Genomic DNA, 27,441 nt, shown 5'->3' with positions numbered 1-27,441 from the left:
GCATGTGTTACAATATTGGCAAAGTATCTGACCTTCAAAAATGTCTTTCCAGTGTCTGTGTGTCAGCATTGGGCTTTGCAGTTTGGCCATGACCTCAATGTGATACTCTAAACGTTGCAGGTTTCCTAAAGCCTGCTGCAGCACTGCATCATGGGTAGGTATGATGCTTGTTAGAGACAAAGTTCGCTCCTTCCACTTGGCAACTTTCCCCTGAGCTTCTGACACCACGACCTGACAGGAAGAGATTCAAACAGATGTGTTGGTTTCAATAGACAATAGTGATTGCAAAACAACATTTTCTTAACTCTATCGCTTTTATAAACAGTGCTTGGAATATCTTTGTTTATTTACTACGATCCAGGCCAATACTCTTGTTATTAAAAAGGTACTTTGGTCCTCCATAGATATAAAGGACAATTAAGTACATGTTTTATAGGGATGCACGATTCAGGGAATCTCAGGATTCGATTCGATTTCTTGGGGTCACGATTCGATGAAGAGTGAAGAGGATTTCCTGGTTGCTACATGAAGTCTAAGTGTAAATCCACCAGCTACCCTGCAGTCTACAAAGTACTTCAGACTAGCTGCACCTCCACCAGCTACCCTGCAGTCTACAAAGTACTTCAGACTAGCTGCACCTCCACCAGCTACCCTGCAGTCTACAAAGTACTTCAGACTAGCTGCACCTTCACCAGCTACCCTGTAGTCTACAAATACTTCAGACTAGCTGCACCTTCACCAGCTACCCTGCAGTCTACAAAGTACTTCAGACTAGCTGCACCTCCACCAGCTACCCTGCAGTCTACAAAGTACTTCAGACTAGCTGCACCTTCACCAGCTACCCTGCAGTCTACAAAGTACTTCAGACTAGCTGCACCTCCACCAGCTACCCTGCAGTCTACAAAGTACTTCAGACTAGCTGCACCTCCACCAGCTACCCTGCAGTCTACAAAGTACTTCAGACTAGCTGCACCTCCACCAGCTACCCTGCAGTCTACAAAGTACTTCAGACTAGCTGCACCTCCACCAGCTACCCTGCAGTCTACAAAGTACTTCAGACTAGCTGCACCTTCACCAGCTACCCTGCAGTCTACAAAGTACTTCAGACTAGCTGCACCTTCACCAGCTCTGAGAACACTTTCATGATCAATCATTATAAAACACATCATATATATTATTCTGAAATGGACCAATCTGCACAACGACTACTTTCACTGTCTTTCACTATATTCTGATGAGAATACTTTCTACTTTCACTTGAGGAACATTTTGAATGCAGGACTTTTACTGTCACAGAGTATTCCTACACTCTGGTACCTGAGTACTTCTACTATTACTCAAGTACAAGATCTGAGTACTTCTACTTTTACTCAAGTACAAGATCTGAGTACTTCTACTTTTACTCAAGAACAAGATCTGAGTACTTCTACTTTTACTCCAGTACAAGATCTGAGTACTTCTACTTGTACTCAAGTACAAGATCTGAGTACTTCTACTCAAGAACAAGATCTGAGTACTTCTACTTTTACTCAAGAACAAGATCTGAGTACTTCTACTTTTACTCAAGAACAAGATCTGAGTACTTCTACTTTTACTCAAGAACAAGGTCTGAGTCCTTCTCCCACGTCTGTGTGTCCTCCATGTTGTGAATCAGAGGTGGAATGTCACCTCAGCGAGAAGCAGCGGTTCCCACTCCTCTCTCCATGCGGTGTACGCAGAGATGATCTCCCACAGCTCCTTACGGGCTTTGACCCTCTGAACAGCGGCTGTTAAAATGGACAAATCCTTTGGATGTTCTAATGGGAGGAAATAAAACATGACAAGATGTTCTAAATATATAACATGAAACACGTGTTTGATGTGGTTGCTATAGCACCAAACGCACCACATTGCTTCTTGTGGTTCTTAAGCTTGTTTGAAGTAAATCACAGAAACGATTAGTGTCATCTCACCGTGTAGGTTTTGACTTTTGCTGCTCAGTTGCTCCAGGTTTGCGTTGAGATTCTGCACATGAGCACACATGAGGCTGAGTCTGGAAACCATCTCTTTAGCCTCCTGGCTCGGGTCCACGAAGGGTCCGGCTGTGGCTTTGGAGACGGTGTTTTGAAGGTCGCAGGCCAACACTGAGAACATGGCGTCCAAGGCGTTTGCCATTGAAGGGAGGCGACAAGTCACAATGCTGTCTGCTTCCTTTAGGAGAGGAATGAAGCCATCCCACAAGGCCAGCATCTGAACAAAACACACACACACACACACACACACACACACACACACACACACACACACACACACACACACACACACACACACACACACACACACACACACACACACACACACACACACACACACACACACACACACACACACACACACACACACACACTGTAGAGTTAAAATAGATGTTCTCGAATGAATGCATGAGCCCACTAATCCAACAGCGCAGACCTCTTCCTTCACGGTCTCCTCTTGTTCAGTCGTCTTCCTGTAGTTCTTGCAGAGAGTTTCCTGGAGGGAGTGAATGTACTCCAAACGTCTCTGCATGTCAGGACACATCTTCACGCACTCCCTCATCTGAAATGATGAGCCAGATTAAAACATGTGTGTTGTCATGTTAATTGATGGTCCTGCCTCACAAACTACAGCATGTTAAATCAGTGAATCCCCTGGCAGTAAAGGTATGGGCTCAGAACAGTCTCATAATACACACCTGCACACAGAAGGATTCAAACTTGTATTTCCGGATCCATACTTGTGTTTTTCAATGCACACACACATGTATTCCGTTTCATAAACATGTAAATAAAATCAAAATACAGAAAAAAGTTTTACATATGTATTTTTGATCCTCACTTATTAGTTTCCCGTTTTAATCCCCTGAACCTGCAAACACAAACAGCTTTCTGTGCACGGATCGCTTTGCATTCGTGTGTGGGTTTTTTGAGACTCCCCTGATGGTCATCCGATTCGTACTTGTAATTTTTTCTATCTATAGCCAATCAGATGTCTCCTTCATTCTAAGCCAATCACATGAGTGCGGATTTGTGTGTGTATTGAAAAACACAAGTGTGGATCCCGAAATACAAGTGTGAATCCTTCTGTGTGCATGTGTGTATTATGAGACTGTTCTGAGCCCATATAAAGGTGGGGTAGGTACGTTTCAGAAACTGGCTCGAGTGCACTCAAATGTGAAAGTACACAGCCGAAAAGAATCCGCCCCTTCCTTCAGACTTCCTTCCAGAGCACCTCCTCCAACACACATGAACGCGCACACGGCGTCAGCAGACTGGTGAAAGGGGCCGCCTGTTGCTGGCGAGTCATTGAAGTGCTGCTGCAATGCACGCCCAATGAGGGCACGCCCAATGAGGCCACGCCCAATGAGGCCACGCCCAATGAGGGCACGCCCAATGACGGCACGCCCAATGAGGCCACGCCCAATGAGGCCACGCCCAATGACGGCACGCCCAATGAGGGCACGCCCAATGACGGCACGCACAATGACGGCACGCCCAATGAGGGCACGCCCAATGACGGCACGCCCAATGAGGGCACGCCCAATGACGGCACGCCCAATGCGGCCACGCCCAATGACGGCACGCCCAATGACGGCACGCCCAATGACGGCACGCCCAATGAGGCACGCCCAATGAGGCCACGCCCAATGAGGGCACGCCCAATGACGGCACGCCCAATGACGGCACGCCCAATGACGGCACGCCCAATGAGGGCACGCCCAATGAGGGCACGCCCAATGAGGCACGCCCAATGAGGGCACGCCCAATGACGGCACGCCCAATGACGGCACGCCCAATGAGGGCACGCCCAATGAGGGCACGCCCAATGACGGCACGCCCAATGACGGCACGCCCAATGACGGCACGCCCAATGAGGGCACGCCCAATGACGGCACGCCCAATGAGGCACGCCCAATGAGGGCACGCCCAATGACGGCACGCCCAATGAGGCCACGCCCAATGACGGCACGCCCAATGAGGCCACGCCCAATGAGGGCACGCCCAATGAGCGCACGCCCAATGACGGCACGCCCAATGAGGCCACGCCCAATGACGGCACGCCCAATGAGGCCACGCCCAATGAGGGCACGCCCAATGAGCGCACGCCCAATGACGGCACGCCCAATGAGGGCACGAGATACATGTGTGCGTGCACGAGATGGAAGGCTGACAGACAGGGCGGCAAAGTCGTGCTTTTTACAGTACTACGGCTTCCACTGATGACATTTTTGTATGGATTTGTTGTCAAAGCACTTCAGATATTCGTTGCTATCGGATGTTCAGAGCATTCCATGGAATATAACAAAACGTGTATCTCGAGCCGGGTTCTCAAACTTACCTACCCCCCCTTTAAGGGCATGCATAGGAGATTCATTTGACATCATTGTAGTCTTTTTAACTTGAATTTGAAAGGCTGTGTATTGGAAACAGATCTGAGGATATGATACGTATCGTGATACAGGGGTTACACATAAATAAATATATTGCATAACTGTAAGCAAGGCTGTGATTTAGAGGATGTTTTTTGTAAGATGACCCTTTGTTAATCCCCAAGCTTCCCACTCTGTAGTTGTGTACACACATACACATGCACTTGTATAGAGGCACCAGAGTGAAGAGGTTGCAAGGTTGTAGTTGGGGACTTGAACCGGCGACCCTTCAGATCAGAAGCATATGCATGAAATCTGAGTGAAAATGTTTGTTCTCAGTCTGACGTGATACTTTATTTTAAAACTGTTAGACAACCCATCATCTCAAACGTTCAACTCCTGCAGTTACACAAGAAAGCACTAGTGTTTCTTTAAATCCCATTTTAAAGGCCTGAATGCACTTTACCTTACCTTTCGTTCTTTCACGATGGATCTAAATTCAGAACACTTTAAAAACACAGAGCCTTTTGGGATGAATAATTCAATGAAAGTGTGACTAAAAGAAGAGACTCGGAGGATCTGAAGCTCTGCCAACCCTGCAGAGGTGGAACTAGGAATATTTCATCTCTTTTGCATAACTGGAAATCTATTTGAACTATGTAAGAGTAAAGGGTGTTTTTTACCATGAGAGCATATATGGAGAGCTCCTGCAGGTCTCCTGGTTCTGTCCTGAGTCGAGCAGCATATCTCTGCAGGTCTGATGAGACGTTTTCAGAGAGAATCTGGATCTGCTGCACCAGCTGCTGCTGCAGTTTCTCCTCTAGCAACCTCAGCTGTTGCTCTTAAAAAAACAGAAGGTATTCATTTAAAAGATATAGCTTACACATAATGGTTACAGCATTAATACTGATACATCCATTAGCTGTCAGATCTTACCACATGTCCTTATAAATGGTTAATGTTCTATAATGTACCAATATTTCAGTCTTTCATCAAAGATATAAACTTGGTTTCTGATTCTATTTAAGGAAAAGTCAGATTTCTGCAAAAAAGTCAAAATTCTAAGAAAAAGTCTGATTTCAGGTTAAAAAAATTACATTATGAGAAAAAGTCAGATTTCTGAAAAAGTAACAATTCTAAGAAAAAAATAACAATATGAGAAAAAGTCAGATTTCAGCACAAAATTCTAAGAAAAAGTCTGATTTCGGAAAAAGTAACGATTTGCAAAAAAATTCAAAATTGTGAGAAAAATCTAAATTACGAGGGAAATTCAAAATGTTAAGAAAAAGTCATAATTCTGAGAAAAGTCCAAATGTGAGAAAATTCTAAGGAAAAGTCAGATTTCTGAAAAAAATGTAAATTCTGAGAAAAAAATCTGAATTCTGAAAATAATTCTAAATTATAAGAAAAAGTTAAAATTTCAGGTTAAAAAAAAATACATAATGAGAAAAAGTCAGATTTCTGAAAAAGTAACAATTCTAAGAAAAAAATAAGAATATGAGAAAAAGTCAGATTTCAGCACAAAATTCTAAGAAAAAGTCTGATTTCGGAAAAAAATTCAAAATTGTGAGAAAAATCTAAATTATGAGGGAAATTCAAAATTTTAAGAAAAAGTGATAATTCTGAGAAAAAAGTCCAAATGTGAGAAAACTCTAAGGAAAAGTCAGATTTCTGAAAAAAAATGTAAATTCTGAGAAAAAAATCTGAATTCTGAAACTAATTCTAAAATATAAGAAAAAGTCAAAATTCTGAGGAAAAAGTCAGAATAATTTACGGCCTGAGTAATGTGTTTTCTTGGAAAGCTTCTTGAACATGAATCTGTATTTTATGGGAGTGAAATCCCTTTACAGAGGACTTACGGAGTGGCTCCTTGATGCGGCTGCACCGGATGTTGATCAGCTGGTTGGAGGTGGAGACGGAGGAGGGGACGCTGGAGAGTCTGTCCGTCAGGCAGCGGGTCTTCTCTATCAGATGCTGGTACTGAGAAGCAGGCTGATCCTTCAGGGAGGAAACACTCCTTTCCCTAATGAACACATGAATGTCCACCAACCAGGAGAAGCTCTCACACAGCTGCTGGATCTCGAGGTCTGCTTCCTGTCCACAGAACACAGAGGAGAACCCATGAGCCAGTCAACAGGTTCATGTTTAAGGCCCTGTCACACTGTCCCGAAATTGACACCCGATGGACACACGATAAAGAAAATGTTCAAATTCGGCTGTGATCGTAGCATCGGGCCGTTCGTGAGGGCATCTAAGCCATCGTATGACCGCCGGTGGAGTTTCTCAGGCTCCGGCAGCAACTTCGTGAGCGGCAACTTCGTAAGGCACTCGTGAGGGCATCTTGTCAAATCGTGTCATCTTCGTGTTATCATCGGTGCATTCACATTCACTCTGATCGGGGCGAATGCCCGATGGCACCGAGGATAACACGATGCCCTCACGATGGCCTTACGAAGGGCGACATGGACACACGAATTCAACACGAAAATGAACCTTCGCAAGGTCCTTCGGCAATTTTTTGGCATGCCAAAGATTTTGCCTCCGCTCACGAAGTTGCTGCCGGAGCCTGAGAAACTCCGCCAGCGGTCATACGATGGCTTCAGATGCCCTCACGAACGGCCCGATGTTGCTACGATCACAGCCGAATTTGAACGTTTCCTTTATCGTGTGTCCATCGGGTTGTTTTATTGCACAACAAAATCATGTAAATATATTATGTAAATAACCCAATTTGTGTTCTGTGAAACTAAAAAGGATATAATATATTATTTTGAAGGACAGTTGACAGGAAATTGTTGTTGTTATGGAAACAACATTACGGGGAAAACGTAATATTTTCTACATATAAAGACGGAGAAAGTAAAGAACAAAGTCTGAACATATCAGTACAGTATCATGGTACTGTAACATCATTGTTTGTGTTACTTTCGTTGCAGTTGTACGTCTTAAATGTAATGTAAATGTTGCCTTCGTGTGGTTCGGGGCCATCTTCGTGCGAAATTCACAATTCCATATTCGTGTGTGCATCGGGTGTACATTTCGGGACAGTGTGACAGGGCCTTTACTCTTTAAAGCACATTTAAAATCAATCAAAGTAAAGTAATGAATTATAATCAAATAATCTTCTTGATGATTTTCTTGGTCAGAAAATAGTTACAAATTATGAAAACATCCCAGTTTCAATGCGGTAAGAAACAGCGTCTGAGGGCTTCTTGACATTTAATAAACTATGAATGTCATATCCACTTAACGGGAAGAAACCCAGCTTTCAGACACTATTAACCCTTTGTGGCTAAACACAAGACAAGGGTAATAACAAAGGCTCTGAATTAGCCCTGAGCGGAAAAATGTGATTAGCAAACTGAGATTCCACAGATGATATATCAGTATCATCACTGAGCGATCAGAACGCGCGAGAGGGGAAGCAAACCCGGACATCCCACCACGTAGCTTCACGGAGAAAACACGGACATCACGCCACGTAGCTTCACGGAGAAAACACGGACATCACGCCACGTAGCTTCACGGAGCAAACACGGACATCACGCCACGTAGCTTCACGGAGCAAACACGGACATCACGCCACGTAGCTTCACGGAGCAAACCCGGACATCCCACCACGTAGCTTCACGGAGAAAACACGGACATCACGCCACGTAGCTTCACGGAGAAAACACGGACATCACGCCACGTAGCTTCACGGAGCAAACCCGGACATCCCACCACGTAGCTTCACGGAGAAAACACGGACATCACGCCACGTAGCTTCACGGAGAAAACACGGACATCACGCCACGTAGCTTCACGGAGCAAACACGGACATCACGCCACGTAGCTTCACGGAGAAAACACGGACATCACGCCACGTAGCTTCACGGAGAAAACACGGACATCACGCCACGTAGCTTCACGGAGAAAACACGGACATCACGCCACGTAGCTTCACGGAGAAAACACGGACATCACGCCACGTAGCTTCACGGAGCAAACACGGACATCACGCCACGTAGCTTCACGGAGCAAACCCGGACATCCCACCACGTAGCTTCACGGAGAAAACACGGACATCACGCCACGTAGCTTCACGGAGAAAACACGGACATCACGCCACGTAGCTTCACGGAGCAAACCCGGACATCCCACCACGTAGCTTCACGGAGAAAACACGGACATCACGCCACGTAGCTTCACGGAGAAAACACGGACATCACGCCACGTAGCTTCACGGAGCAAACACGGACATCACGCCACGTAGCTTCACGGAGAAAACACGGACATCACGCCACGTAGCTTCACGGAGCAAACACGGACATCACGCCACGTAGCTTCACGGAGAAAACACGGACATCACGCCACGTAGCTTCACGGAGCAAACACGGACATCACGCCACGTAGCTTCACGGAGAAAACACGGACATCACGCCACGTAGCTTCACGGAGCAAACACGGACATCACGCCACGTAGCTTCACGGAGCAAACACGGACATCACGCCACGTAGCTTCACGGAGCAAACACGGACATCCCACCACGTAGCTTCACGGAGCAAACACGGACATCCCACCACGTAGCTTCACGGAGCAAACACGGACATCCCACCACGTAGCTTCACGGAGCAAACACGGACATCACGCCACGTAGCTTCACGGAGCAAACACGGACATCACGCCACGTAGCTTCACGGAGCAAACACGGACATCACGCCACGTAGCTTCACGGAGCAAACACGGACATCACGCCACGTAGCTTCACGGAGCAAACACGGACATCACGCCACGTAGCTTCACGGAGCAAACACGGACTATTTGTCTTACCTTTTGCTGTTTCTGATCAAAAGTCGTGTTCAATGGCATTGCAACTATGAACACGCTGCTGAAGGTTAATCCAATGTGTCTGAAATGATTACTGATAATCCATCATTCCATTTGAATGTCAATAACGGAGTTTTCATATATATCTGCGATGACAGCGTCCGGTTCCGGGGCACTCGTTCACCAGTGGGTAATGTTTAGATGGATTTAGGAACTTCCCCTCGATTCTATTGGCTCTAACGGTACTCATTCACCAGTGGGTAATGTTTAGATGGATTTTAGGAACTTCCCCTCGATTCTATTGGCTCTAACGGTACTCGTTCACCAGTGGGTAATGTTTAGATGGATTTAGGAACTTCCCCTCGATTCTATTGGCTCTAACGGTACTCGTTCACCAGTGGGTAATGTTTAGATGGATTTTAGGAACTTCCCCTCGATTCTATTGGCTCTAACGGTACTCGTTCACCAGTGGGTAATGTTTAGATGGATTTAGGAACTTCCCCTCGATTCTATTGGCTCTAACGGTTCAAAAGAGGTGTCAATCATCAAAATCGACAGAGGGGCCAGAGATATGGAAAATGCCCCCAAATGACCCCAGAAGTGTTTTTGCTAAACCTCTCTCAACCTGTTTAGGTTCAGAGAGAACAAATGACCATGTCTTCACTTCTAAAAACTCATCTGTGAGTCGGATGCAGAAGAGTCAGAATCAATATAGATGTTTTTATTATTATTATTTTCCTTTGAACCTCTTTTCCTTTCTCTTTCTTGATCCACCTTAGCAACGGTCATTGCAGTCCTTGACAGCGGTCTGTTCTACTGGATTAACAACGTGTCACATGTTCTGAATTGACCAATCAGAACTGTATTTAGCCTCCGGATTGCTTATGGTTGAATGTAACCAAAAGTCTCTCAGAGGGGCGTGGGGAGTGGCTGCTTGTTTTCATCTAAAGTGACAGACAGAGAATCCGCACTTTGGAAACAGGACATCTCAAGAGGCCCACCACCTCTTCTGAATTATTAAAGTAGAATGTCTTGCCTGCATGACGCCGGCCTGCTCCTCCTCAGCCTGTGTTGTGAGGACGTGGATGTGGATCTGCTGCTGCAGCTGGCTCTGGGTGAGGGGGGAGAAGCAGCCGTGCAGCCGGCGGCCCTGCAGCAGCAGAGAGGTTCGCTTCTGCAGCTGCAGCCAGCGAGAGGACGCTTCTCTGTGCAGCCTCCAGGAGCAACACTCTTCCCCGCTGGTATCCTCCCCTGAGAGCCACAACACGGGGAGACATGTTTAGAATCACACGCATGCATGCAGCAACAGGAACTAGAGACGATGGGTGGGGGTAAGTCACTTGTTTATATGAATACTGCAGCTTGGGTCGAATGAAGTGAAATGCAAACAGTCAAATAAAAAAAACTAGAAGAAACGTCACTGCTACTACGGTACCTGTGACATGATGCTCGATACAGGTGAGGTCAGAGGGTGAATCCTGAGAGACATCAGAAGTGCTGCTGATCTCCAGGAAGAGTCCACAAGAATCACACATCTACCACAGAAGAAGAAGCAGAACATTTGATTTTTAAAACAAATTGTATTTGCATTTGTTTTAAACATACACCCACCCTGCAAAAGAGTCGGAACAAACCTAATACATTACACAATCAATAAATAAACAGATTTTCATGACTACCAAATAAATATCATTTGAAAGCGTTTTACCCATTTAAAAACATCCTCTTTTACACACTTTAAAAACAAAAACTACACCTTTTGTTTGACTTGTTTTATGGCGTGTGAGCTGAGCTGTGTTTTATCTATTTGCCTGTACAGCACTTTGGTCTGGAGGTTTAAAGTGCTTTATAAATAAAGTTGTAAGAAGAAGAAGAATTTCAACAGAACTGTTAGAATGAACATATGTCTGCTTGATAGGAAATGGTGTCTAAAGACATCATTAGATGCAGTGTAGCTGACTGAAAGACAGATCTCCCCCTCCTGCAGATGAAACGTGGACTCATGAACTAAGTTCTCTTTTTGGTGTGAACACAAAATCCCAGGAACTATCGGAACTAAAAGGGAAAACTACGGGGAAAAGTAATCCGGTGTGGAAGCGCCTAATATCCCCAAAAACAGAAAAGGGACTCTTTAACCAGTTTAGCCCTGAGCCTGTTTTTCAGGTCTCAGGCTCGAAAAGGACATTCCCTGAACAAATGACCATATCTTCTAAAAGGGCTACATTAATAATCTTTGTTCTCAAAGTAATGATGAACCTGTGAGTTGGATGTAGAAAAGTCAGAATCAATATAGATGTTTTTATTTTAAAGTAAATTCAGATTGAACACAGTAAAGAACTGTAAATTATAGTGTCCGTCCAAACATTATTTTTTACTTATAGTGAAAACTAACCTTGGATGATGGTAAGGTAGACTAAAAGCTTTAGTAATCAAAAGTAAAACATATAATAAGTACCCTGTATCAAGATTGATGCAAAACAAGTGATGTTTGACCTTTTTAGAGAGGTTTAGCAAAACAAACTCCACCTCTGAGGTGATCTGGGTGGAAATGGGGGTTTTACCGTTTCTCTGGAACCCATTGGTCTCTTTCTGACCGTTAGAGCCAATAGAATCGAAGGGGAATCTCCCCACTCACACACATGCTAAAACAAAAAGGTTTTGCACCAGAGTGAAGCTGTCTCTAGGTCTGAATTCTAGAAACGGAAAAGCAGGTTTATTGCTCATGGATTATCAGAAATCATTCAAAGGGACACAGACACATGGATTAACCTAAGGATTAACTTCAGCAGCGTTTTTATCGTTTAATGCCATTGAAGACCACTTTTGACCAGACTACCACACAGGTGAGCCATGTTAGCGTTTTTAGCTACCTAGCGCCATATGTGTTGATGTCTTTTCTTGTTATTATCTCAGAGAGTTTGTATCATTGAGTGATAATGAGGGTACCCATCGATTCTGTGTCCCCTCACGATGTGAAACGATGGGTTGGATGTGCAGCAAAGATAAATAATAAGGTTTTTTGAGTGAATCTCGGTGCAGTCATCTGTTAGCATTTTTCGCTCGTTAGCATTGTGGGGTTTTTTTTGAAAAAAAAATTAAAATGATCAGTTAGATGAATTTCTTCCCGTTACATGGATATAAAACATTCATAGTTTATTAAATGAACATGCCCTCACTGTTTCCTGCAAGATGTTGTGGCAGTGCCCCGGTACCGGGGTCTCTCGGGCTTAACAGGTTAATGGTTTTTACTAATCAGTCTAGTCATTCTTCTAGTGCAGGGGTCGGCAACAGGCGGACCGCGGTCCGGATCCGGACCAAGGCGCCGACCTATACGGACCCGAACCTATAATCAATACATTAATAGGGGATTTCAATTTTGACGGGGCGATTCTATTTGAACCGCTGCCGACAGGGGGCGAAAGAGACGAGTGAGCGATACAGGGAGAGAAACACAGAAGAAGAGACGAGAGCGCGGCAGAGAGAAGCGGAGAGGAAAGTAAGTGAAGAGAATAATTAGCGATACAGGAGAGAAGCAGAGAGGAGAGTGAACAGGCGTGTTAGCGGCAGACAGGGAGAGACACAAAGTGACACATGGCGCTCTCCAAGAAGAGGAACGTGGACAGTGAGAACAGAGCTCTGAACCCCGAGTGGACTCGTTCATGTTCCTCCTGCCCTCTGGGAGCTCAGAGCTCTGAACCTGAGTGGACTCGTTCATGTTCCTCCTGCCCACTGGGAGCCAGTGTGTCTCATTTGTTCAGAGACCGTGGCGCTCATTAAAAGAGACAACACGCGACTATGAGACAGAACACAAAGTGTTTGACCAAACATTCCCTCTCAAGTCAGAACTGAGGGCACAACAAATAAGCAGCCTCAGAGCCCAATATGATCAGTCCACCAGGATCAACATTAAAACTAAATATGGTTCCAGCGCAGGCTAACCGAGGCTAACCAATGAGCTAACCGAGGCTAACCAATGAGCTAACCGAGGCCAACCAATGAGCTAACCGAGGCTAACCAATGAGCTAACCGAGGCCAACCAATGAGCTAACCCAGGCCAACCAATGAGCTAACCGAGGCTAACCAATGAGCTAACCCAGGCTAACCAATGAGCTAACCCAGGCTAACCAATGAGCTAACCGAGGCTAACCAATGAGCTAACCGAGGCTAACCAATGAGCTAACCGAGGCTAACCAATGAGCTAACCGAGGCTAACCAATGAGCTAACCGAGGCTAACCAATGAGCTAACCCAGGCTAACCAATGAGCTAACCGAGGCTAACCAATGAGCTAACCCAGGCTAACCAATGAGCTAACCCAGGCTAACCAATGAGCTAACCGAGGCTAACCAATGAGCTAACCGAGGCTAACCAATGAGCTAACCGAGGCTAACCAATGAGCTAACCGAGGCTAACCAATGAGCTAACCGAGGCTAACCAATGAGCTAACCGAGGCTAACCAATGAGCTAACCGAGGCTAACCAATGAGCTAACCCAGGCTAACCAATGAGCTAACCGAGGCTAACCAATGAGCTAACCGAGGCCAACCAATGAGCACCTGCATGTGTGTATGAGAATGGCCCGGACACCATTTCAGCCCAGATTCAAACTCCTGGCGGGAGAAGCTTGAGGTCAATTCTCTCACTGAACAGAACAAAGTGAGAGAGGGACTGCAATATAAGAGGGAAAGAAAGAGAAACTTTAAACGGTTCAATTGTTATGATGTGTAAAGACTGATATTGTTCTATAATCGCCTGAAACTGTTGAGTCATGATGTGAAACGGTTAACAAAGACAAAGGGAAACTCAAGCTGCTGCTACACTTTATTTTATTTATCTAAAATTAAGCACTTTTAAGATGCACACATTTTCAAAAGCTATTTTATTTATTGTCTCTATTTTATTTGTAAATGCAGCCCGAGAGGAACATTACACATATCCACAGTATTTACTGTACATCTGTTTAGTTCAATGTTAATTGACAATAAATATTGTTGTTTATGAATTGTACTTTCTTTATTTGATTGTTGATTACATGCAGACGTTGATAAAGCTACAGCTACTTCACTATCACACTAATTCATAAAGCAACTTAGACATTTTGATGTTCCGGACCTTTGCATGGGGACATTTTCTCTAACTGGACCTCGTTGAATTTTAGTTAAAAAAATTACCCCTGTTCTAGTGCAAACATTTTAAGAGAGATCATATATTGTGCTCTCACTTTTGACCCATCGACACATCCATTTACATTACATGTATGCAGCGCCCACAACTCAACATATAATGTGTACAAATTCTGAGGAAAAGTCAAAATTCTGAAAAAAGTCAAAATTCTGAGAAAAAAAATTAGATTATGAGAAAAAGTCAAAATATATATAAGATTGAAATCCATTTATCGAGGACATACGGAGTGGTTCTTTGATGCAGCTGCACTGGATGGATAATGCAGTTGTATTTCTAACAACACAAACTGTGATGTACCTGTATCACAGAGTCTTTCACAGTCAGCATGGCTCCGCTCACAGCTTCCTGCAGCAGGTGTGTGGGGGGGTCCACCGTCAGCTGATCATCCCTGAGACTCAGCTCAGTGTGGAACAGACAGCCCTCGAGTTCACCTCTCTAACACACAGAAACACACAAGCATTTCATTTATTACACGATTACATGTTCATTCAATTCATCGCCTGCTGTTGTCTGGCAGGCGGAACCGCAGCATCAGGACTAAGACCACCAGACTCAGGGACAGGAAATAAGACTATTAAACACCTGCACTTTTGAAACAACATCCATCTGTTCAAATGATGTATCTAATATATCATATTCCATTTACTTGAATATAGACTCTTCTTGCAGTATTTCTATTTTATTTCTATTGCCTTGCACTAGTGTATCTGTTGTATGTGTCCTATAGTATATATGTTGCAGTGTGGACATATCTACACTGTCGCTACTGAACAAATGGCAATAAAGCCTTGAGTTGAAATATGTAGTCTTTCTGATGCTTTCTTCACGATGCCATAGGAATACCACGTGTTGTATCCATATCATGTGCTGGTGAAAGCTGAAAAGTGACAAAGTTATTCACTTGTAATTCAGTACGAGCGGTTAACGCAGCCCCCTCTCACCTTCAGGACCCTGCGGGTGAACTGAGTGAGGTCCTGAGTGATGAGAGAGACGATGCTCTGCACGGTGATGGTGTTGATGAGAGCAGAGAAGCTGCCCAGCCTCTGCAGGACGCTCTCAGACCTGCTGAGCTGTGAGAGAAGCTGCTGCTGGTGGAGCAGCTGGCGGTGCAGCGGCTCAGCGTTTCTGCTCGGCTTCAGACTGAACTCCAGGTGCAGCTGCAGCTCCTGCTGAGTCCTGTAGCTGTGCTCCCTCACCTGCAGGAAGAAACCAGTTAGATTACATGCTCCCTCACCTGAGGAAGAAACCAGTTAGATTACATGCTCCCTCACCTGAGGAAGAAACCAGTTAGATTACATCCTCCCTCACCTGCAGGGAGAAACCAGTTAGATTACATCCTCCCTCACCTGCAGGGAGAAACCAGTTAGAATACATCCTCCCTCACCTGAGGAAGAAACCAGTTAGATTACATCCTCCCTCACCTGAGGAAGAAACCAGTTAGATTACATCCTCCCTCACCTGCAGGAAGAAACCAGTTAGATTACATCCTCCCTCACCTGCAGGAAGAAACCAGTTAGATTACATCCTCCCTCACCTGCAGGGAGAAACCAGTTAGATTACATCCTCCCTCACCTGAGGAAGAAACCAGTTAGATTACATCCTCCCTCACCTGCAGGGAGAAACCAGTTAGATTACATCCTCCCTCACCTGAGGAAGAAACCAGTTAGATTACATCCTCCCTCACCTGCAGGGAGAAACCAGTTAGATTACATCCTCCCTCACCTGAGGCCTGCACTACGAAGCCGGATTTTCTCTTAGCGGCTAACTTCAGGGTAAACTCTGAGTTTCCGGTCCTACGGCGCTGGTTCTCTTTTTAGCGGGTTAGATCTCTTATGCTGGAGCCTAGCCTGCTCCGGAGCAGGCTAGGCTCCAGCATAAGAGATCAACTCAGTGAAAGCACCGCCTGCTGACCAATCAGAGCTCAGTGTGTGGAGGAAATACAGTTTAAACGGCTGTTGCAGGAAAGACGGCCGGCCAAAATCACGACTGTGTGAACGTGAAAATGAATAGAATATCACCTCCATCTTCAGAGCAGTCTGACTATTATACTATTATTATACTATTATGTTAAGAAAGCTTAATTAAATATCTGCCACAACATAAACCGGATCAAAGTAACATTGCGTACAGTCCGCGGCACTGTGAGTGCAGACGTTGATGTGTCCCATCATCACATCACTTCATGATGTATCACATGTCTCCTGATCCGAGTCCCTGAGCGTGTCTGGCCGTACAGCACTCACAGCGCCACAGACTGGATGCAGAAGCATTATGTTAGCAACACGTTAAGTTGAGGAAACTCTGAGTCAGAGGTAATGAGAGTCAGACGGTGTGTTAGACGGGCCGTGATATCATGAACCTGCTGATGGACGCATTCCAACACGTGTTCTGCTCCAGCTGTGTTCACCTTGCAGCTGCAGCTCTGAGGCTTTGATCCTGATCAAGTGTTTAAGTCATGGATGTTTAAAGTTTCACTTCTTCATGTGTCTGATATTAGAGTTCACTTTTCATTCAGGAAGTATGACGCTGCGCTGTCAGTAGCTTCTCCATGTCTGTGATTGGTCGAATGCTCCAGATACCACCCCTCTCATGTGAACACCTAGCTAGAGAGGACACGGCTGGCTGAGCGATCCACTTGATGACCCGCGCCGTAGGACCGCTTAGCGAGAGCGCGTATGTTTTGGATTAGGCCAACCGGCTAACTCCAACATATCAGGTCAGGTTGAACCGGCTTCGTCGTACAGGGCTCTGGTGCATTCATTTTGTTATTGTCCATATGTTGCAAGTCTGTGGTCAAAGATTGGAAATTGGCTGAAGACACTCAATATTGAATTTACATTTACACCCTTTAATATTCGAAGAGTTTGAAGAGTAGATACAAAATAAATCAAAGGCTCAACTCGCCATGAAATGTGAAATAATGAGCTCTAACGAAGAGTGGGATTAAAGGAACAATAAATATGCCATGTTGTGTTTTCGGTGGCTTTTGGTCAACCTACCCCTGACTGTATCTTTATTCATTCTGTTTTTGTTGTTTTGATTTTGTCTGAGATGGGTATATCATCTCCTATATGGTATTGTTATGTCCATGTCTGTGTCTTTAGCCTGTACAAAATTAAATAAATAAAAACAAGGCATCGCACATGACCGTAAATATATATATATACTGTACTGTATGTATATAAACTTTGAAAGATATTTGTATAAAATACACAATATAATTGAAGTCAGATTACACCATGTTAGTTACCTACTACTAATGTTAACATCGTACATTATACGTTTGCAAAGTACTTGTATATATATATACAATTTAGGGAATTAGAGCTGTTGAAAGGGTGGATACACAGTGAAATACAGGTTACATTTTAATAATAAAGTTTCATTTTAGAGATATTCTAAAAAATGTAAAAATTCGAAGAAAAAGTCAGATTTCTGACAAAAAAGTAAAAATTATGGGAAAAAGTAAAAATTCGAAGAAAATGTCAACATTTTATGAAAAAGTCAAAACTTTAAGAAAAAAAGTCATAATTCTGAAAATAAGACAAAATTATAAGAAAAAGTCTGATTTCCACAATTCTAACTGCAGCTGATCTTTCAGAGCACAACCAGCTGTATGAAGCAGAACCTTATCTGGTGCACATCAAGCTGCTGCCAGACGTGATAGATTACCAACTATTGTCAGCTATCAAAGCTGTTAGATTTTGAATCCACTTGTTCCTACCTTATTTAGGATGGCAGCCCGGTGCTGTGATAACTTCCCTAATATCTGCAGACACTCCTGATTCATGGTCATCAGAACATCCTTAAATTCCAGCAGAGTGAAAGATGTATTCTCGTCCTGAGGCAGCCAGTGGGTCCCTTTCACCTCCTCAATGGTTCTGGAGGACATTTAGTGTCATGACCAGGTGATCTGAACAACCAGTGTGAAAGCTTATCACGTCCAGTATTGATGCACTTAAAACAGAACGTGTTTCCTATTAGCTATGTATTGGTCTGCACGCAGTGTGACTCACCTGTTGAACAGAAGAAGAGCATTTCTGAACTGAGGCACAGCGATAAGCAGAACATCTTGAAGATCCTTACACCTGCGCTGAAAGATGACTTTACGGACATTTCTCCGCCACCTGCAAGAGAAGCGTAGTGTCCCTACTTTAAAGAGTGCTCTCCTGCTGATGTTCAGGTGTATATCAGTATGTAGTGTCTCTACTTTAAAGAGTGCTCTCCTGCTGATGTTCAGGTGTATATCAGTATGTAGTGTCTCTACTTTAAAGAGTCCTCTCCTGCTGATGTTCAGGTGTATATCAGTATGTAGTGTCTCTACTTTAAAGAGTCCTCTCCTGCTGATGTTCAGGTGTATATCAGTATGTAGTGTCTCTACTTTAAAGAGTCCTCTCCTGCTGATGTTCAGGTATATATCAGTATGTAGTGTCTCTACTTTAAAGAGTCCTCTCCTGCTGATGTTCAGGTGTATATCAGTATGTTGTGTCTCTACTTTAAAGAGTCCTCTCCTGCTGATGTTCAGGTGTATATCAGTATGTAGTGTCTGTACTTTAAAGAGTCCTCTCCTGCTGATGTTCAGGTGTATATCAGTATGTAGTGTCTCTACTTTAAAGAGTCCTCTCCTGCTGATGTTCAGGTGTATATCAGTATGTAGTGTCTCTACTTTAAAGAGTCCTCTCCTGCTGATGTTCAGGTGTATATCAGTATGTAGAGTCTCTACTTTAAAGAGTCCTCTCCTGCTGATGTTCAGGTGTATATCAGTATGTAGTGTCTCTACTTTAAAGAGTCCTCTCCTGCTGATGTTCAGGTGTATATCAGTATGTAGAGTCTCTACTTTAAAGAGTCCTCTCCTGCTGATGTTCAGGTGTATATCAGTATGTAGTGTCTTTACTTTAAAGAGTCCTCTCCTGCTGATGTTCAGGTGTATATCAGGATGTAGTGTCTCTACTTTAAAGAGTGCTCTCCTGCTGATGTTCAGGTGTATATCAGTATGTAGTGTCTCTACTTTAAAGAGTCCTCTCCTGCTGATGTTCAGGTGTATATCAGTATGTAGTGTCTCTACTTTAAAGAGTCCTCTCCTGCTGATGTTCAGGTGTATATCAGTATGTAGTGTCTCTACTTTAAAGAGTCCTCTCCTGCTGATGTTCAGGTGTATATCAGTATGTTGTGTCTCTACTTTAAAGAGTCCTCTCCTGCTGATGTGCAGGTGTATATCAGTATGTAGTGTCTCTACTTTAAAGAGTCCTCTCCTGCTGATGTTCAGGTGTATATCAGTATGTAGTGTCTCTACTTTAAAGAGTCATCTCCTGCTGATATTCAGGTGTATATCAGTATGTAGTATCTCTACTTTAAAGAGTCCTCTCCTGCTGATGTTCAGGTGTATATCAGTATGTAGTGTCTCTACTTTAAAGAGTCCTCTCCTGCTGATGTTCATCAGTATGTAGTGTCTCTACATTAAAGAGTCCTCTCCTGCTGATGTTCAGGTGTATATCAGTATGTAGTGTCTCTACTTTAAAGAGTCCTCTCCTGCTGATGTTCAGGTGTATATCAGTATGTAGTGTCTCTACTTTAAAGAGTCCTCTCCTGCTGATGTTCAGGTGTATATCAGTATGTAGTGTCTCTACTTTAAAGAGTCCTCTCCTGCTGATGTTCAGGTGTATATCAGGATGTAGAGTCTCTACTTTAAAGAGTGCTCTTACCTGGTGAAAGCTCTCCTCAGTGGGAAGTCTCTGAAGAAGGGGATTTCCTGCAGATCCCTCCACAGACCTGACTCTCTGAACCACTCTGACAGACTGAGCAGTCCTCCATATCCTCTTTGTGTCACATGGAGCACAGAGTGAGGAGAGAAGATGTAGTGCTCGGATCCCGCTGCACCGCAGGGCACCGCCCGCAGGTCGTAGGGTCTGAAGGAGGAGGACACATTCATATGTGTTCGGTTTAAAGGCAAGAAACATCAGTTACATGTAGAGGTTTGGGCGCTTTAGCTTCCACTACTGAGAAAACACCTCAAATCCACATCCAGGAGTTTATTCCACTCCCTTTGTCTGTTTGTGTCTCGATATCCTCTTCTGATAGCAGCTTTCTGATTGGCCCGTGGGTCCACATTTCAGATATTACGTCATATCGGACGCAAATCTGGATCAGCTCCGTTGATCCCCGTTTTTAGAGATGTGGGTACGGAGGACAAGAGAGAGGGTTATTTCCTGACGCTGCGTGAGTTCCCCGACGCACCGGGGACACATAGTGATGTAGAGAAGACATCAACAAGTGACTTTTGCATGAGAGGTCCCCTTTAACATTTAAAAAATCACTGGTTTCAGCTTCTTCAATGTGCCGATTAAAGTTGAACAAATATCTGTGAGATTTGGATTGTTGGTTGGACAAAAGAAGACATTTGAAGACGTAAAAATTCCAGATTGTTTAACTTTTTTCTGACATTGTATTAACCCCACATCAGAGTATGACCAGTCAAATATGCTGAAGACCGGCAAATCCAAATCGCTCCGGTCAAAATAATTTCCCCTTAGCGCAATACCGCTTCAGTTGCGCCACTTAAGTGACAGACAAAAGAGTATGTGACGGACGAGAATAGTCAGCTCTAATGTCTAACACTTGATGTGGAGAAAGAGATGTCCTGGATGGGTTGATTGTGCGTTGATCTGTTGGTAATGCCTCGGGGCTCCGGTGGGCATGTAAACAAATGCATAATGCTGCGCTCTACTTTGTGGCCTCACCCGGTTGCATAGCGACACTGATTGTTTAGGTGTCTTTTAATAAGCAGGTAGTCATATCATTAGCTAGAACTAGCTGGATCTGATCGATATGGACATAAACGCGAGTGAAGTCTAATCTGACGGGAGAGAGAGATCAGCTGCTGCTGACGAGTCGAGACTCGACACGCAGCTCTGCATGATCACCTGCAGCGGTGAGCGGACAAAACACTTCAGGTTAGAATATCACACGTAGCTATTTTAATGACCTCTCAAACTACCGTAACTAGTTATAGATATGTTTAGTTTGACTGTCGGGTCACTCATTACTGATCCTCGAGCTGCATGATACTGACGGGCTGTCAGGAGGGGGAGAGCGCTCCGTTTATTATTCCCGTGTTATTAAGTTACTGTTCACGTTTGAATTATGGAGTTAATCTATAATTAGTTTGTTTAATATCGAATCATCAATTTGTTTTAAAGCTCAATAAATAGCAAAGAAGACCTTTGACCGGCACTTTTCTCATTGTGTCCGGAAGATTTAAACTTTAACGGACATGTTGACCGGGGACGGGAACTGTGCTCCACATGTCGTTACGGTCTCACTTTACTACAATCTAAAAGCCTGGATCTCAATGCTTATTATTTAGACACTCTTTATAACCACAAACATGCAGGAAATGGCTTCTTGTGGCAGATGGGACACAAGAGACTTCCTCTGTGGAAACCTTTGACTGTCAACAACATGCATATGAACCTGGCTCCATCACATGTTCACATCTCGATACAAACGTGTGAGATATCTGCGTGGGTTGACCTGTAAGCGTCTCCCTCCACTTCCTTCAGGTAGAACAGCTCCAGCTCCCGTCTGCCTCTCCTCTCGGTGAACATTTGAAACACCTCTGTGCCGCTGAGAGGATTCCCATTCTTCACAGCCTTTATCTTCTTACCCCTACACGTTGGGACTTTGGTGGATTCAGCTTTCTCTGCGAGACTGAGACAATAAAACAGAGTGTAACGCCGTGTGTCGAAGGCCATGAATTGCATACCGTCATTATTGGTGTGATAAAAGTATTGTATCTATCAAATAAATCAGCAAAATATTTAACATTAGATAAATAAGGAATCTGTCGAAGCTCTGGGAGGAAAGTGAGAAAAACATTTGGTGATCATCTCTCCACAGCCCTCCACTTTAGAATAAATGATACTGTACGTTGTCATATTTTCACTGCACTACTTTTTTTTATGTTTCTTCTTTTGTTTAATGTGAAATTGCTTTTAAAATATTTGCTTTTTCTAACCTTTCTATTTGTTATCGTTATCCTACATAATTGCTTGTATATGTTCCTGGCTGTAAACCTGATTCTGAGAAAACTACAAATCGACTCAAAATTCAGATCACCGGAATTATTACTTTGACTTGCCTCTCACAGATTTGAAGTAAAGACACTCATAAGCAATATGTGTTCAAGTACCTGTGTGCTGTGCTCTCATCAGGAGCTCTGATGGGGATGTCGGCCCCCAGCGCTGAGGCCATCATTCGGGGTCCTTCGCTCCACTTTGTGTCCCCTCTGGCCCTCTGAGGTCCGACCTGTGCGATGAGGCGAGGGAGATCCATCACAGAGAGAGGTCTGTCAGAGGGGAGAGGGGGGAGGCTGAAGAGAGGCCTGGGCACTGAGAGAGGAGGGGGTTCAGGGGAGAGAGGAGGGAGAAGAGTCCCCTTCTTCACCCTGGATCCAGACCTGGAGATGTGTGTGCTTTGAGAGGCTCCATCCGGGGATCTCTTCTCTGAGTTAGCTAGCATGCTGCTCACCTCTCTGTGAACACCCTCAGGAGGTTAGCGAATACAAACGGTGTGTCTACATGTACTCTGGTATATCTGAAAGACACGTCAAAGAAGGGAAATACATGAAGCGTGAATCATGTGCATGTAGGAACTATCCTGTGTCATGTTAACAAGCCACAAACCACATAGACATAGAGATACAGATTTACATCAAGTTAGCTTTGTCTCCATAGAACAAGTTCTTTACTGTAACCAACAATTATTAATTAAATAGCATCAAAACTCAATGATAAATCATTTGTGGTCTAAAAAAGCATTCTATCAAAATGCTGCTTTCACAAACGCTTGGGATAAATCAAGTCTATCATATACTGAACATATAACCACATGGTGCCTTTTTCACTGCACAGAGAGTACTTTGACTGTAGTACTTTGACTACACAATGAATACTATACCGTAAGTACTTTCACTACATATTACTGTACAGCCAATACACTTCAAGTACTTTCACTACATATTACTGTACAGCCAATACACTTCAAGTACTTTGACTACACAATGATTACTATACCGTAAGTACTTTCACTACATATTACTGTACAGCCAATACACTTCAAGTACTTTGACTACACAATGAATACTATACCTTAAGTACTTTCACTACATATTACTGTACAGCCAATACACTTCAAGTACTTTCACTATATTTGACTACACCATGAATACTATAACTTAAGTAGGCCTACTTTCATTACATATTACTGTACAGCCAATACTTTTACAACTACATTTACTCCAAGAACTTTAAATACATTTCACAGCAAAATGAGGACGTCTCATCTACATTGTATTTAAAATGAATAAATAAAGTTAGCTAACACTTTGTGGTAGCTAACGCCAGCTAGCTCTCCTAGCAGCAGTGAATCAGAGCCGTTACTCTCTCTCTCTCTCCGTTTCTCACCTGCTGTTTAAACACGGCTGAACTCCAGGTAACGTCTCCACGGTGGTAAGAAAACACTTAGTGGCGTTTCTAAAGTTAAAAAAGTACTTTAAATCAGCTCTCTAGCTAACAGGAGGAGGACAACAAACTATCTTCAGACTTTCTTACCTGTCGTCTGCCGTCAGGGAGTAGCCATGGAGACGGCACGTTGCCATGGTAACTGTCAGTTAACTCCAGAAGTAAGCGAACGTCACGTGGGTTTCAAACTGCTAATAATATTCGATTTACCGGAGTTTATTTATCCGGTAAGAGTCGGTAAGAGTCAGTGAGAGTCGGTAAGAGTCGGTAAGAGCCGGTAAGAGTCAGTGAGAGTCGGTAAGAGCCGGTAAGAGTCGGTAAGAGCCGGTAAAACCACAGGAATATCCAGTTAAACTGAAATCAGAGCAGTGCAGGAACTCCAAAGTGTTTCCTAAACTTCCTGGGTAAAAGCTCTTAGAGGTCAAAGCGTAGTATTTTCTGAGGCACGAACATACATTTTAACATTTTTCATATTTTACAGGTTTTGGCCATAGAATTTAATATGTGATTTAATATGAAGCCAACACCAATAAGGCGTTTAAAATGCTCTGATCGCTACGTACTCATCAGGAAGTCCAGAATCACCAAATCCATGAAGTCCAGCAGCCTCGTGCCTTTGTTATATGGAGGCGTCTTTTTCACTGAGGAGCAGTAATCTGGGTCTGTCTCCCACCTGAACACACATCAATTAACTCAACACTACATTCATTGTATATATGCCACTGTAATGCATTAAAAAAGGCCTTAATCTCGTCAGTCAAAGTGTTTTCTATTTCATTTAACTGAAAAAGAAACCCTTACTTTACCAAGTCTCATTTTCTGCAACACACATAATTCAGATGCCAGAATGACATCTTATTTTGATCCATTTGAAACCCTTCTTTGGTCTCATATTTGGGCTTTAAGGTTTACGGGAGGAGATGTGTTGCTGCAAAAGGACATTTACAAAAGCATTCATCTGTTTGCTAATTATTTATCTGACATATCATATTCCATTTACTTGTAGACTCTTCTTGCACTATTTATATTTTTTCAAATGTTGGCCACTTTGTGATGTCATAACGATGTTTTGTCTTGTGTAGCCATTAGCCAATCACCAACCAAGGTGTCTGTACTTCTGCTTGAGTAAAGGACGTGTGTACTTTTGCCATCGCTGCTAATGTGCACACGATAATAAAGCCTTGAATCTTGAATCTTAAGGGACTCCAGATGACTAAAAAAGTATTGAAAATGACCCCAAAGAGACAGAAAGGACCTACAAAGAAAATGTAATGAATTATTATTATTGTAATGATTACTTGGCCTTCTTGCTGCGGCTGTAGGAGCGTCTCCAGGGGGACCTCCAGCTGCGGCGGGGGGCCAGGGAGAGGTCGGGCAGCATGACCCCCAGAGAGGCCTCCATCAGGCGGGGCCGACCACACACTGCGTGCTCCGTGGAGCAGTAGTACGAACACTGGCCGTAGAAACACACACTGCCCACTGGGGGGCGCCACAGGGGAACACAGGAGAGGAGAGAAGGAGAGAGAATAAGAAGAGCATTCAAATACATACTTTACATTACATTTAGCCAGGGTTCCAGTGTGTGTGTGTGTGTGTGTGTGTGTGTGTGTGTGTGTGTGTGTGTGTGTGTGTGTGTGTGTGTGTGTGTGTGTGTGTGTGTGTGTGTGCGCGCGTGTGCGTGCGTGTGCGCGCGCGTGTGTGCGCGTGTGTGTGTGCGCGCGTGTGTGTGTGTGTGTGTGTGTGTGTGTGTGTGTGTGTGTGTGTGTGTGTGTTGGAACCAGTCTACGGTTGGAACCGTGCATTTAGCTGACCCTTTTATCCAAAGCGACGTACAATAAGTGCAATAAACCATAAAGACTGAAACTCAGGACAACAACAACAACAACAACAGCTGTTATATTTACTTAAACTTACCTCAGGCACAAAGCAGACTATGCATTACATTAATGCACTCAACGTTGACAATATCTGTTTTCTTTTACTGCACATAATTACATTGTATTCTATTTCTATGTAAATACTGCTATATTTTATTTTGCTATCTTTGTAATAATTTGTTTTATGTTATCAGTTCTCTACCTGTGTTTTTAATTGTTGTCTTAATTATACACCACGACATCAAGTCAGATTCCTCGTACGTGTCAACAAGGTGATAACCCTGATTCTGATTCTTCTAAACAAACAATAAACCCTAAAGATTCAAACTCAGGACAACAACAAGAATGTCAACAAACAAGACCATGTCAGCGAAACAGGTTTGTTTCCAAGATGTGTAAACTGTCCTGATATCAGCGGCAGCTAAGAGTTAAGAGGCTTCTGTACCCCTCCTGCGTTCGGGTCCAATCCCACCGATTCACTACTGGCATCATACATGTCGTGCTTTCAGGCCTTACGATATCCTCCAGCGTAGCATCTGAACATAAACTCGCTCATCACCTTTCATTGGCTCTGGAGGGTTCAGTCTTCTGACACCTATGATGTTCCCACCAGGGAGATGAGTGGGTGACCTGGAGTATTCCCTGCAGGCCATGGACCCCGGTATCATTGGCTTCAAAGGGAGAGCAGATGGGCTCCAGTCATCGTTGTGTATTGATGCTTTAGTCGCTTTCTTTTAGGACGGAGTTGTTCTTATACTTCGTCTTCGGTTTGTTGTGCAAAGTGTCTTTATTGTTGATTCATTAAAACATTAACTTTCACAAGTCGCTTTCCTCTCTATTCTTCTCCCGGTTATTTGTATATGTTGTAACTTCCCTTGGTACCCCTTAGGAGGGAACGCACTGTTCAATAACCTGGTGGTGATGAGTGGTGTTGATGTGCCGGCAGACCAGCAGACTCCTCCGGGCCATACGACCGCTCAGCACCTGCACTCGGTAAGAACATCCATAACATCTGTTGACTCCACACCTGCAGGTCCGCTGCAACTCTGACTACTTTCAAATAGAGGCTGAAGACTTTTCTTTTTGTCGCTGCTTTTAATTGAACTATTCATATCTTAGACTGCACGGTGTGACGACCCCTCCCCCCTTCTGCCTGGCTGTGCTCCCTGCCTTGCTGTCTTCTGGCAGGTACTGGGAGTGTCGTCCTGTTTGTGCCCGCCCATCTAGAGGCGGAGCCACCAGAAGGCATAAAGGTTGCCCAGCTGCAAGGATCAAGCTCTCTGATTCAGATCCTGGCATGCTGCAGCAACCTCAGCCTACAGCCTGTGTTAGGTTTGATGCACCCTCCAACATGCTACAACACCCTTCCACACACTCACACACTGCTCACACTACTGACAGTCTGATTCTTACCACATTATACATCAGAGGTGTTCTTCAACAATCTGTTAAATAAATATATATTTGGCATTAAACTCTGTGTGGCCTCCCTGTTTGTTCCAGCCTTTGGAAGGTTGTAACAAGTGGGGGCTCGTCCGGGATCACTTCCGGTGCTGGATAAAGGACATGGTGACCTATTTCAGTCAGGGAGTGTTCACACAGCTGGTTGGTTGACTCTGAGTTTTGTAGGGGAAAATAGGTCAGGTTGATCTTACTGTCTAAGTAACTGGT

General features: G+C 44.0%; 1 protein-coding gene across 1 annotated transcript in view; it reads right to left on the bottom strand.

The window, feature by feature from the left end:
• LOC117444125 (dynein heavy chain domain-containing protein 1) overlaps positions 1 to 23,901 on the bottom strand; it is a gene marked incomplete at its 3' end in the record, with an annotated part of 69,447 nt that extends 45,546 nt beyond the window's left edge. The window contains exons 1-17 of the mRNA XM_034079821.1: positions 23,837 to 23,901; positions 22,902 to 22,967; positions 22,564 to 22,719; positions 21,906 to 22,082; positions 20,078 to 20,281; positions 18,392 to 18,502; positions 18,100 to 18,256; positions 15,317 to 15,571; positions 14,673 to 14,810; positions 10,630 to 10,729; positions 10,231 to 10,445; positions 6,244 to 6,478; positions 5,068 to 5,225; positions 2,449 to 2,574; positions 1,953 to 2,229; positions 1,669 to 1,796; positions 33 to 231 (exon numbers count right to left, since the gene is read on the bottom strand). Of these exons, the coding sequence (XP_033935712.1) occupies positions 33 to 231; positions 1,669 to 1,796; positions 1,953 to 2,229; positions 2,449 to 2,574; positions 5,068 to 5,225; positions 6,244 to 6,478; positions 10,231 to 10,445; positions 10,630 to 10,729; positions 14,673 to 14,810; positions 15,317 to 15,571; positions 18,100 to 18,256; positions 18,392 to 18,502; positions 20,078 to 20,281; positions 21,906 to 22,082; positions 22,564 to 22,706 (2,623 nt within the window). The remainder of the gene's footprint in view (positions 1 to 32; positions 232 to 1,668; positions 1,797 to 1,952; positions 2,230 to 2,448; positions 2,575 to 5,067; positions 5,226 to 6,243; positions 6,479 to 10,230; positions 10,446 to 10,629; positions 10,730 to 14,672; positions 14,811 to 15,316; positions 15,572 to 18,099; positions 18,257 to 18,391; positions 18,503 to 20,077; positions 20,282 to 21,905; positions 22,083 to 22,563; positions 22,720 to 22,901; positions 22,968 to 23,836) is intronic.
• Between the last annotated feature and the right edge of the window lie 3,540 nt (positions 23,902 to 27,441).

The sequence above is a fragment of the Pseudochaenichthys georgianus genome, unplaced genomic scaffold (genome assembly GCF_902827115.2).
Source record: "Pseudochaenichthys georgianus unplaced genomic scaffold, fPseGeo1.2 scaffold_738_arrow_ctg1, whole genome shotgun sequence".
Lineage (NCBI taxonomy): Eukaryota > Metazoa > Chordata > Actinopteri > Perciformes > Channichthyidae > Pseudochaenichthys > Pseudochaenichthys georgianus.
The sequence above is the reverse complement of the archived record's forward strand: the minus strand, read 5'-3'. Positions and strand labels throughout refer to the sequence as shown.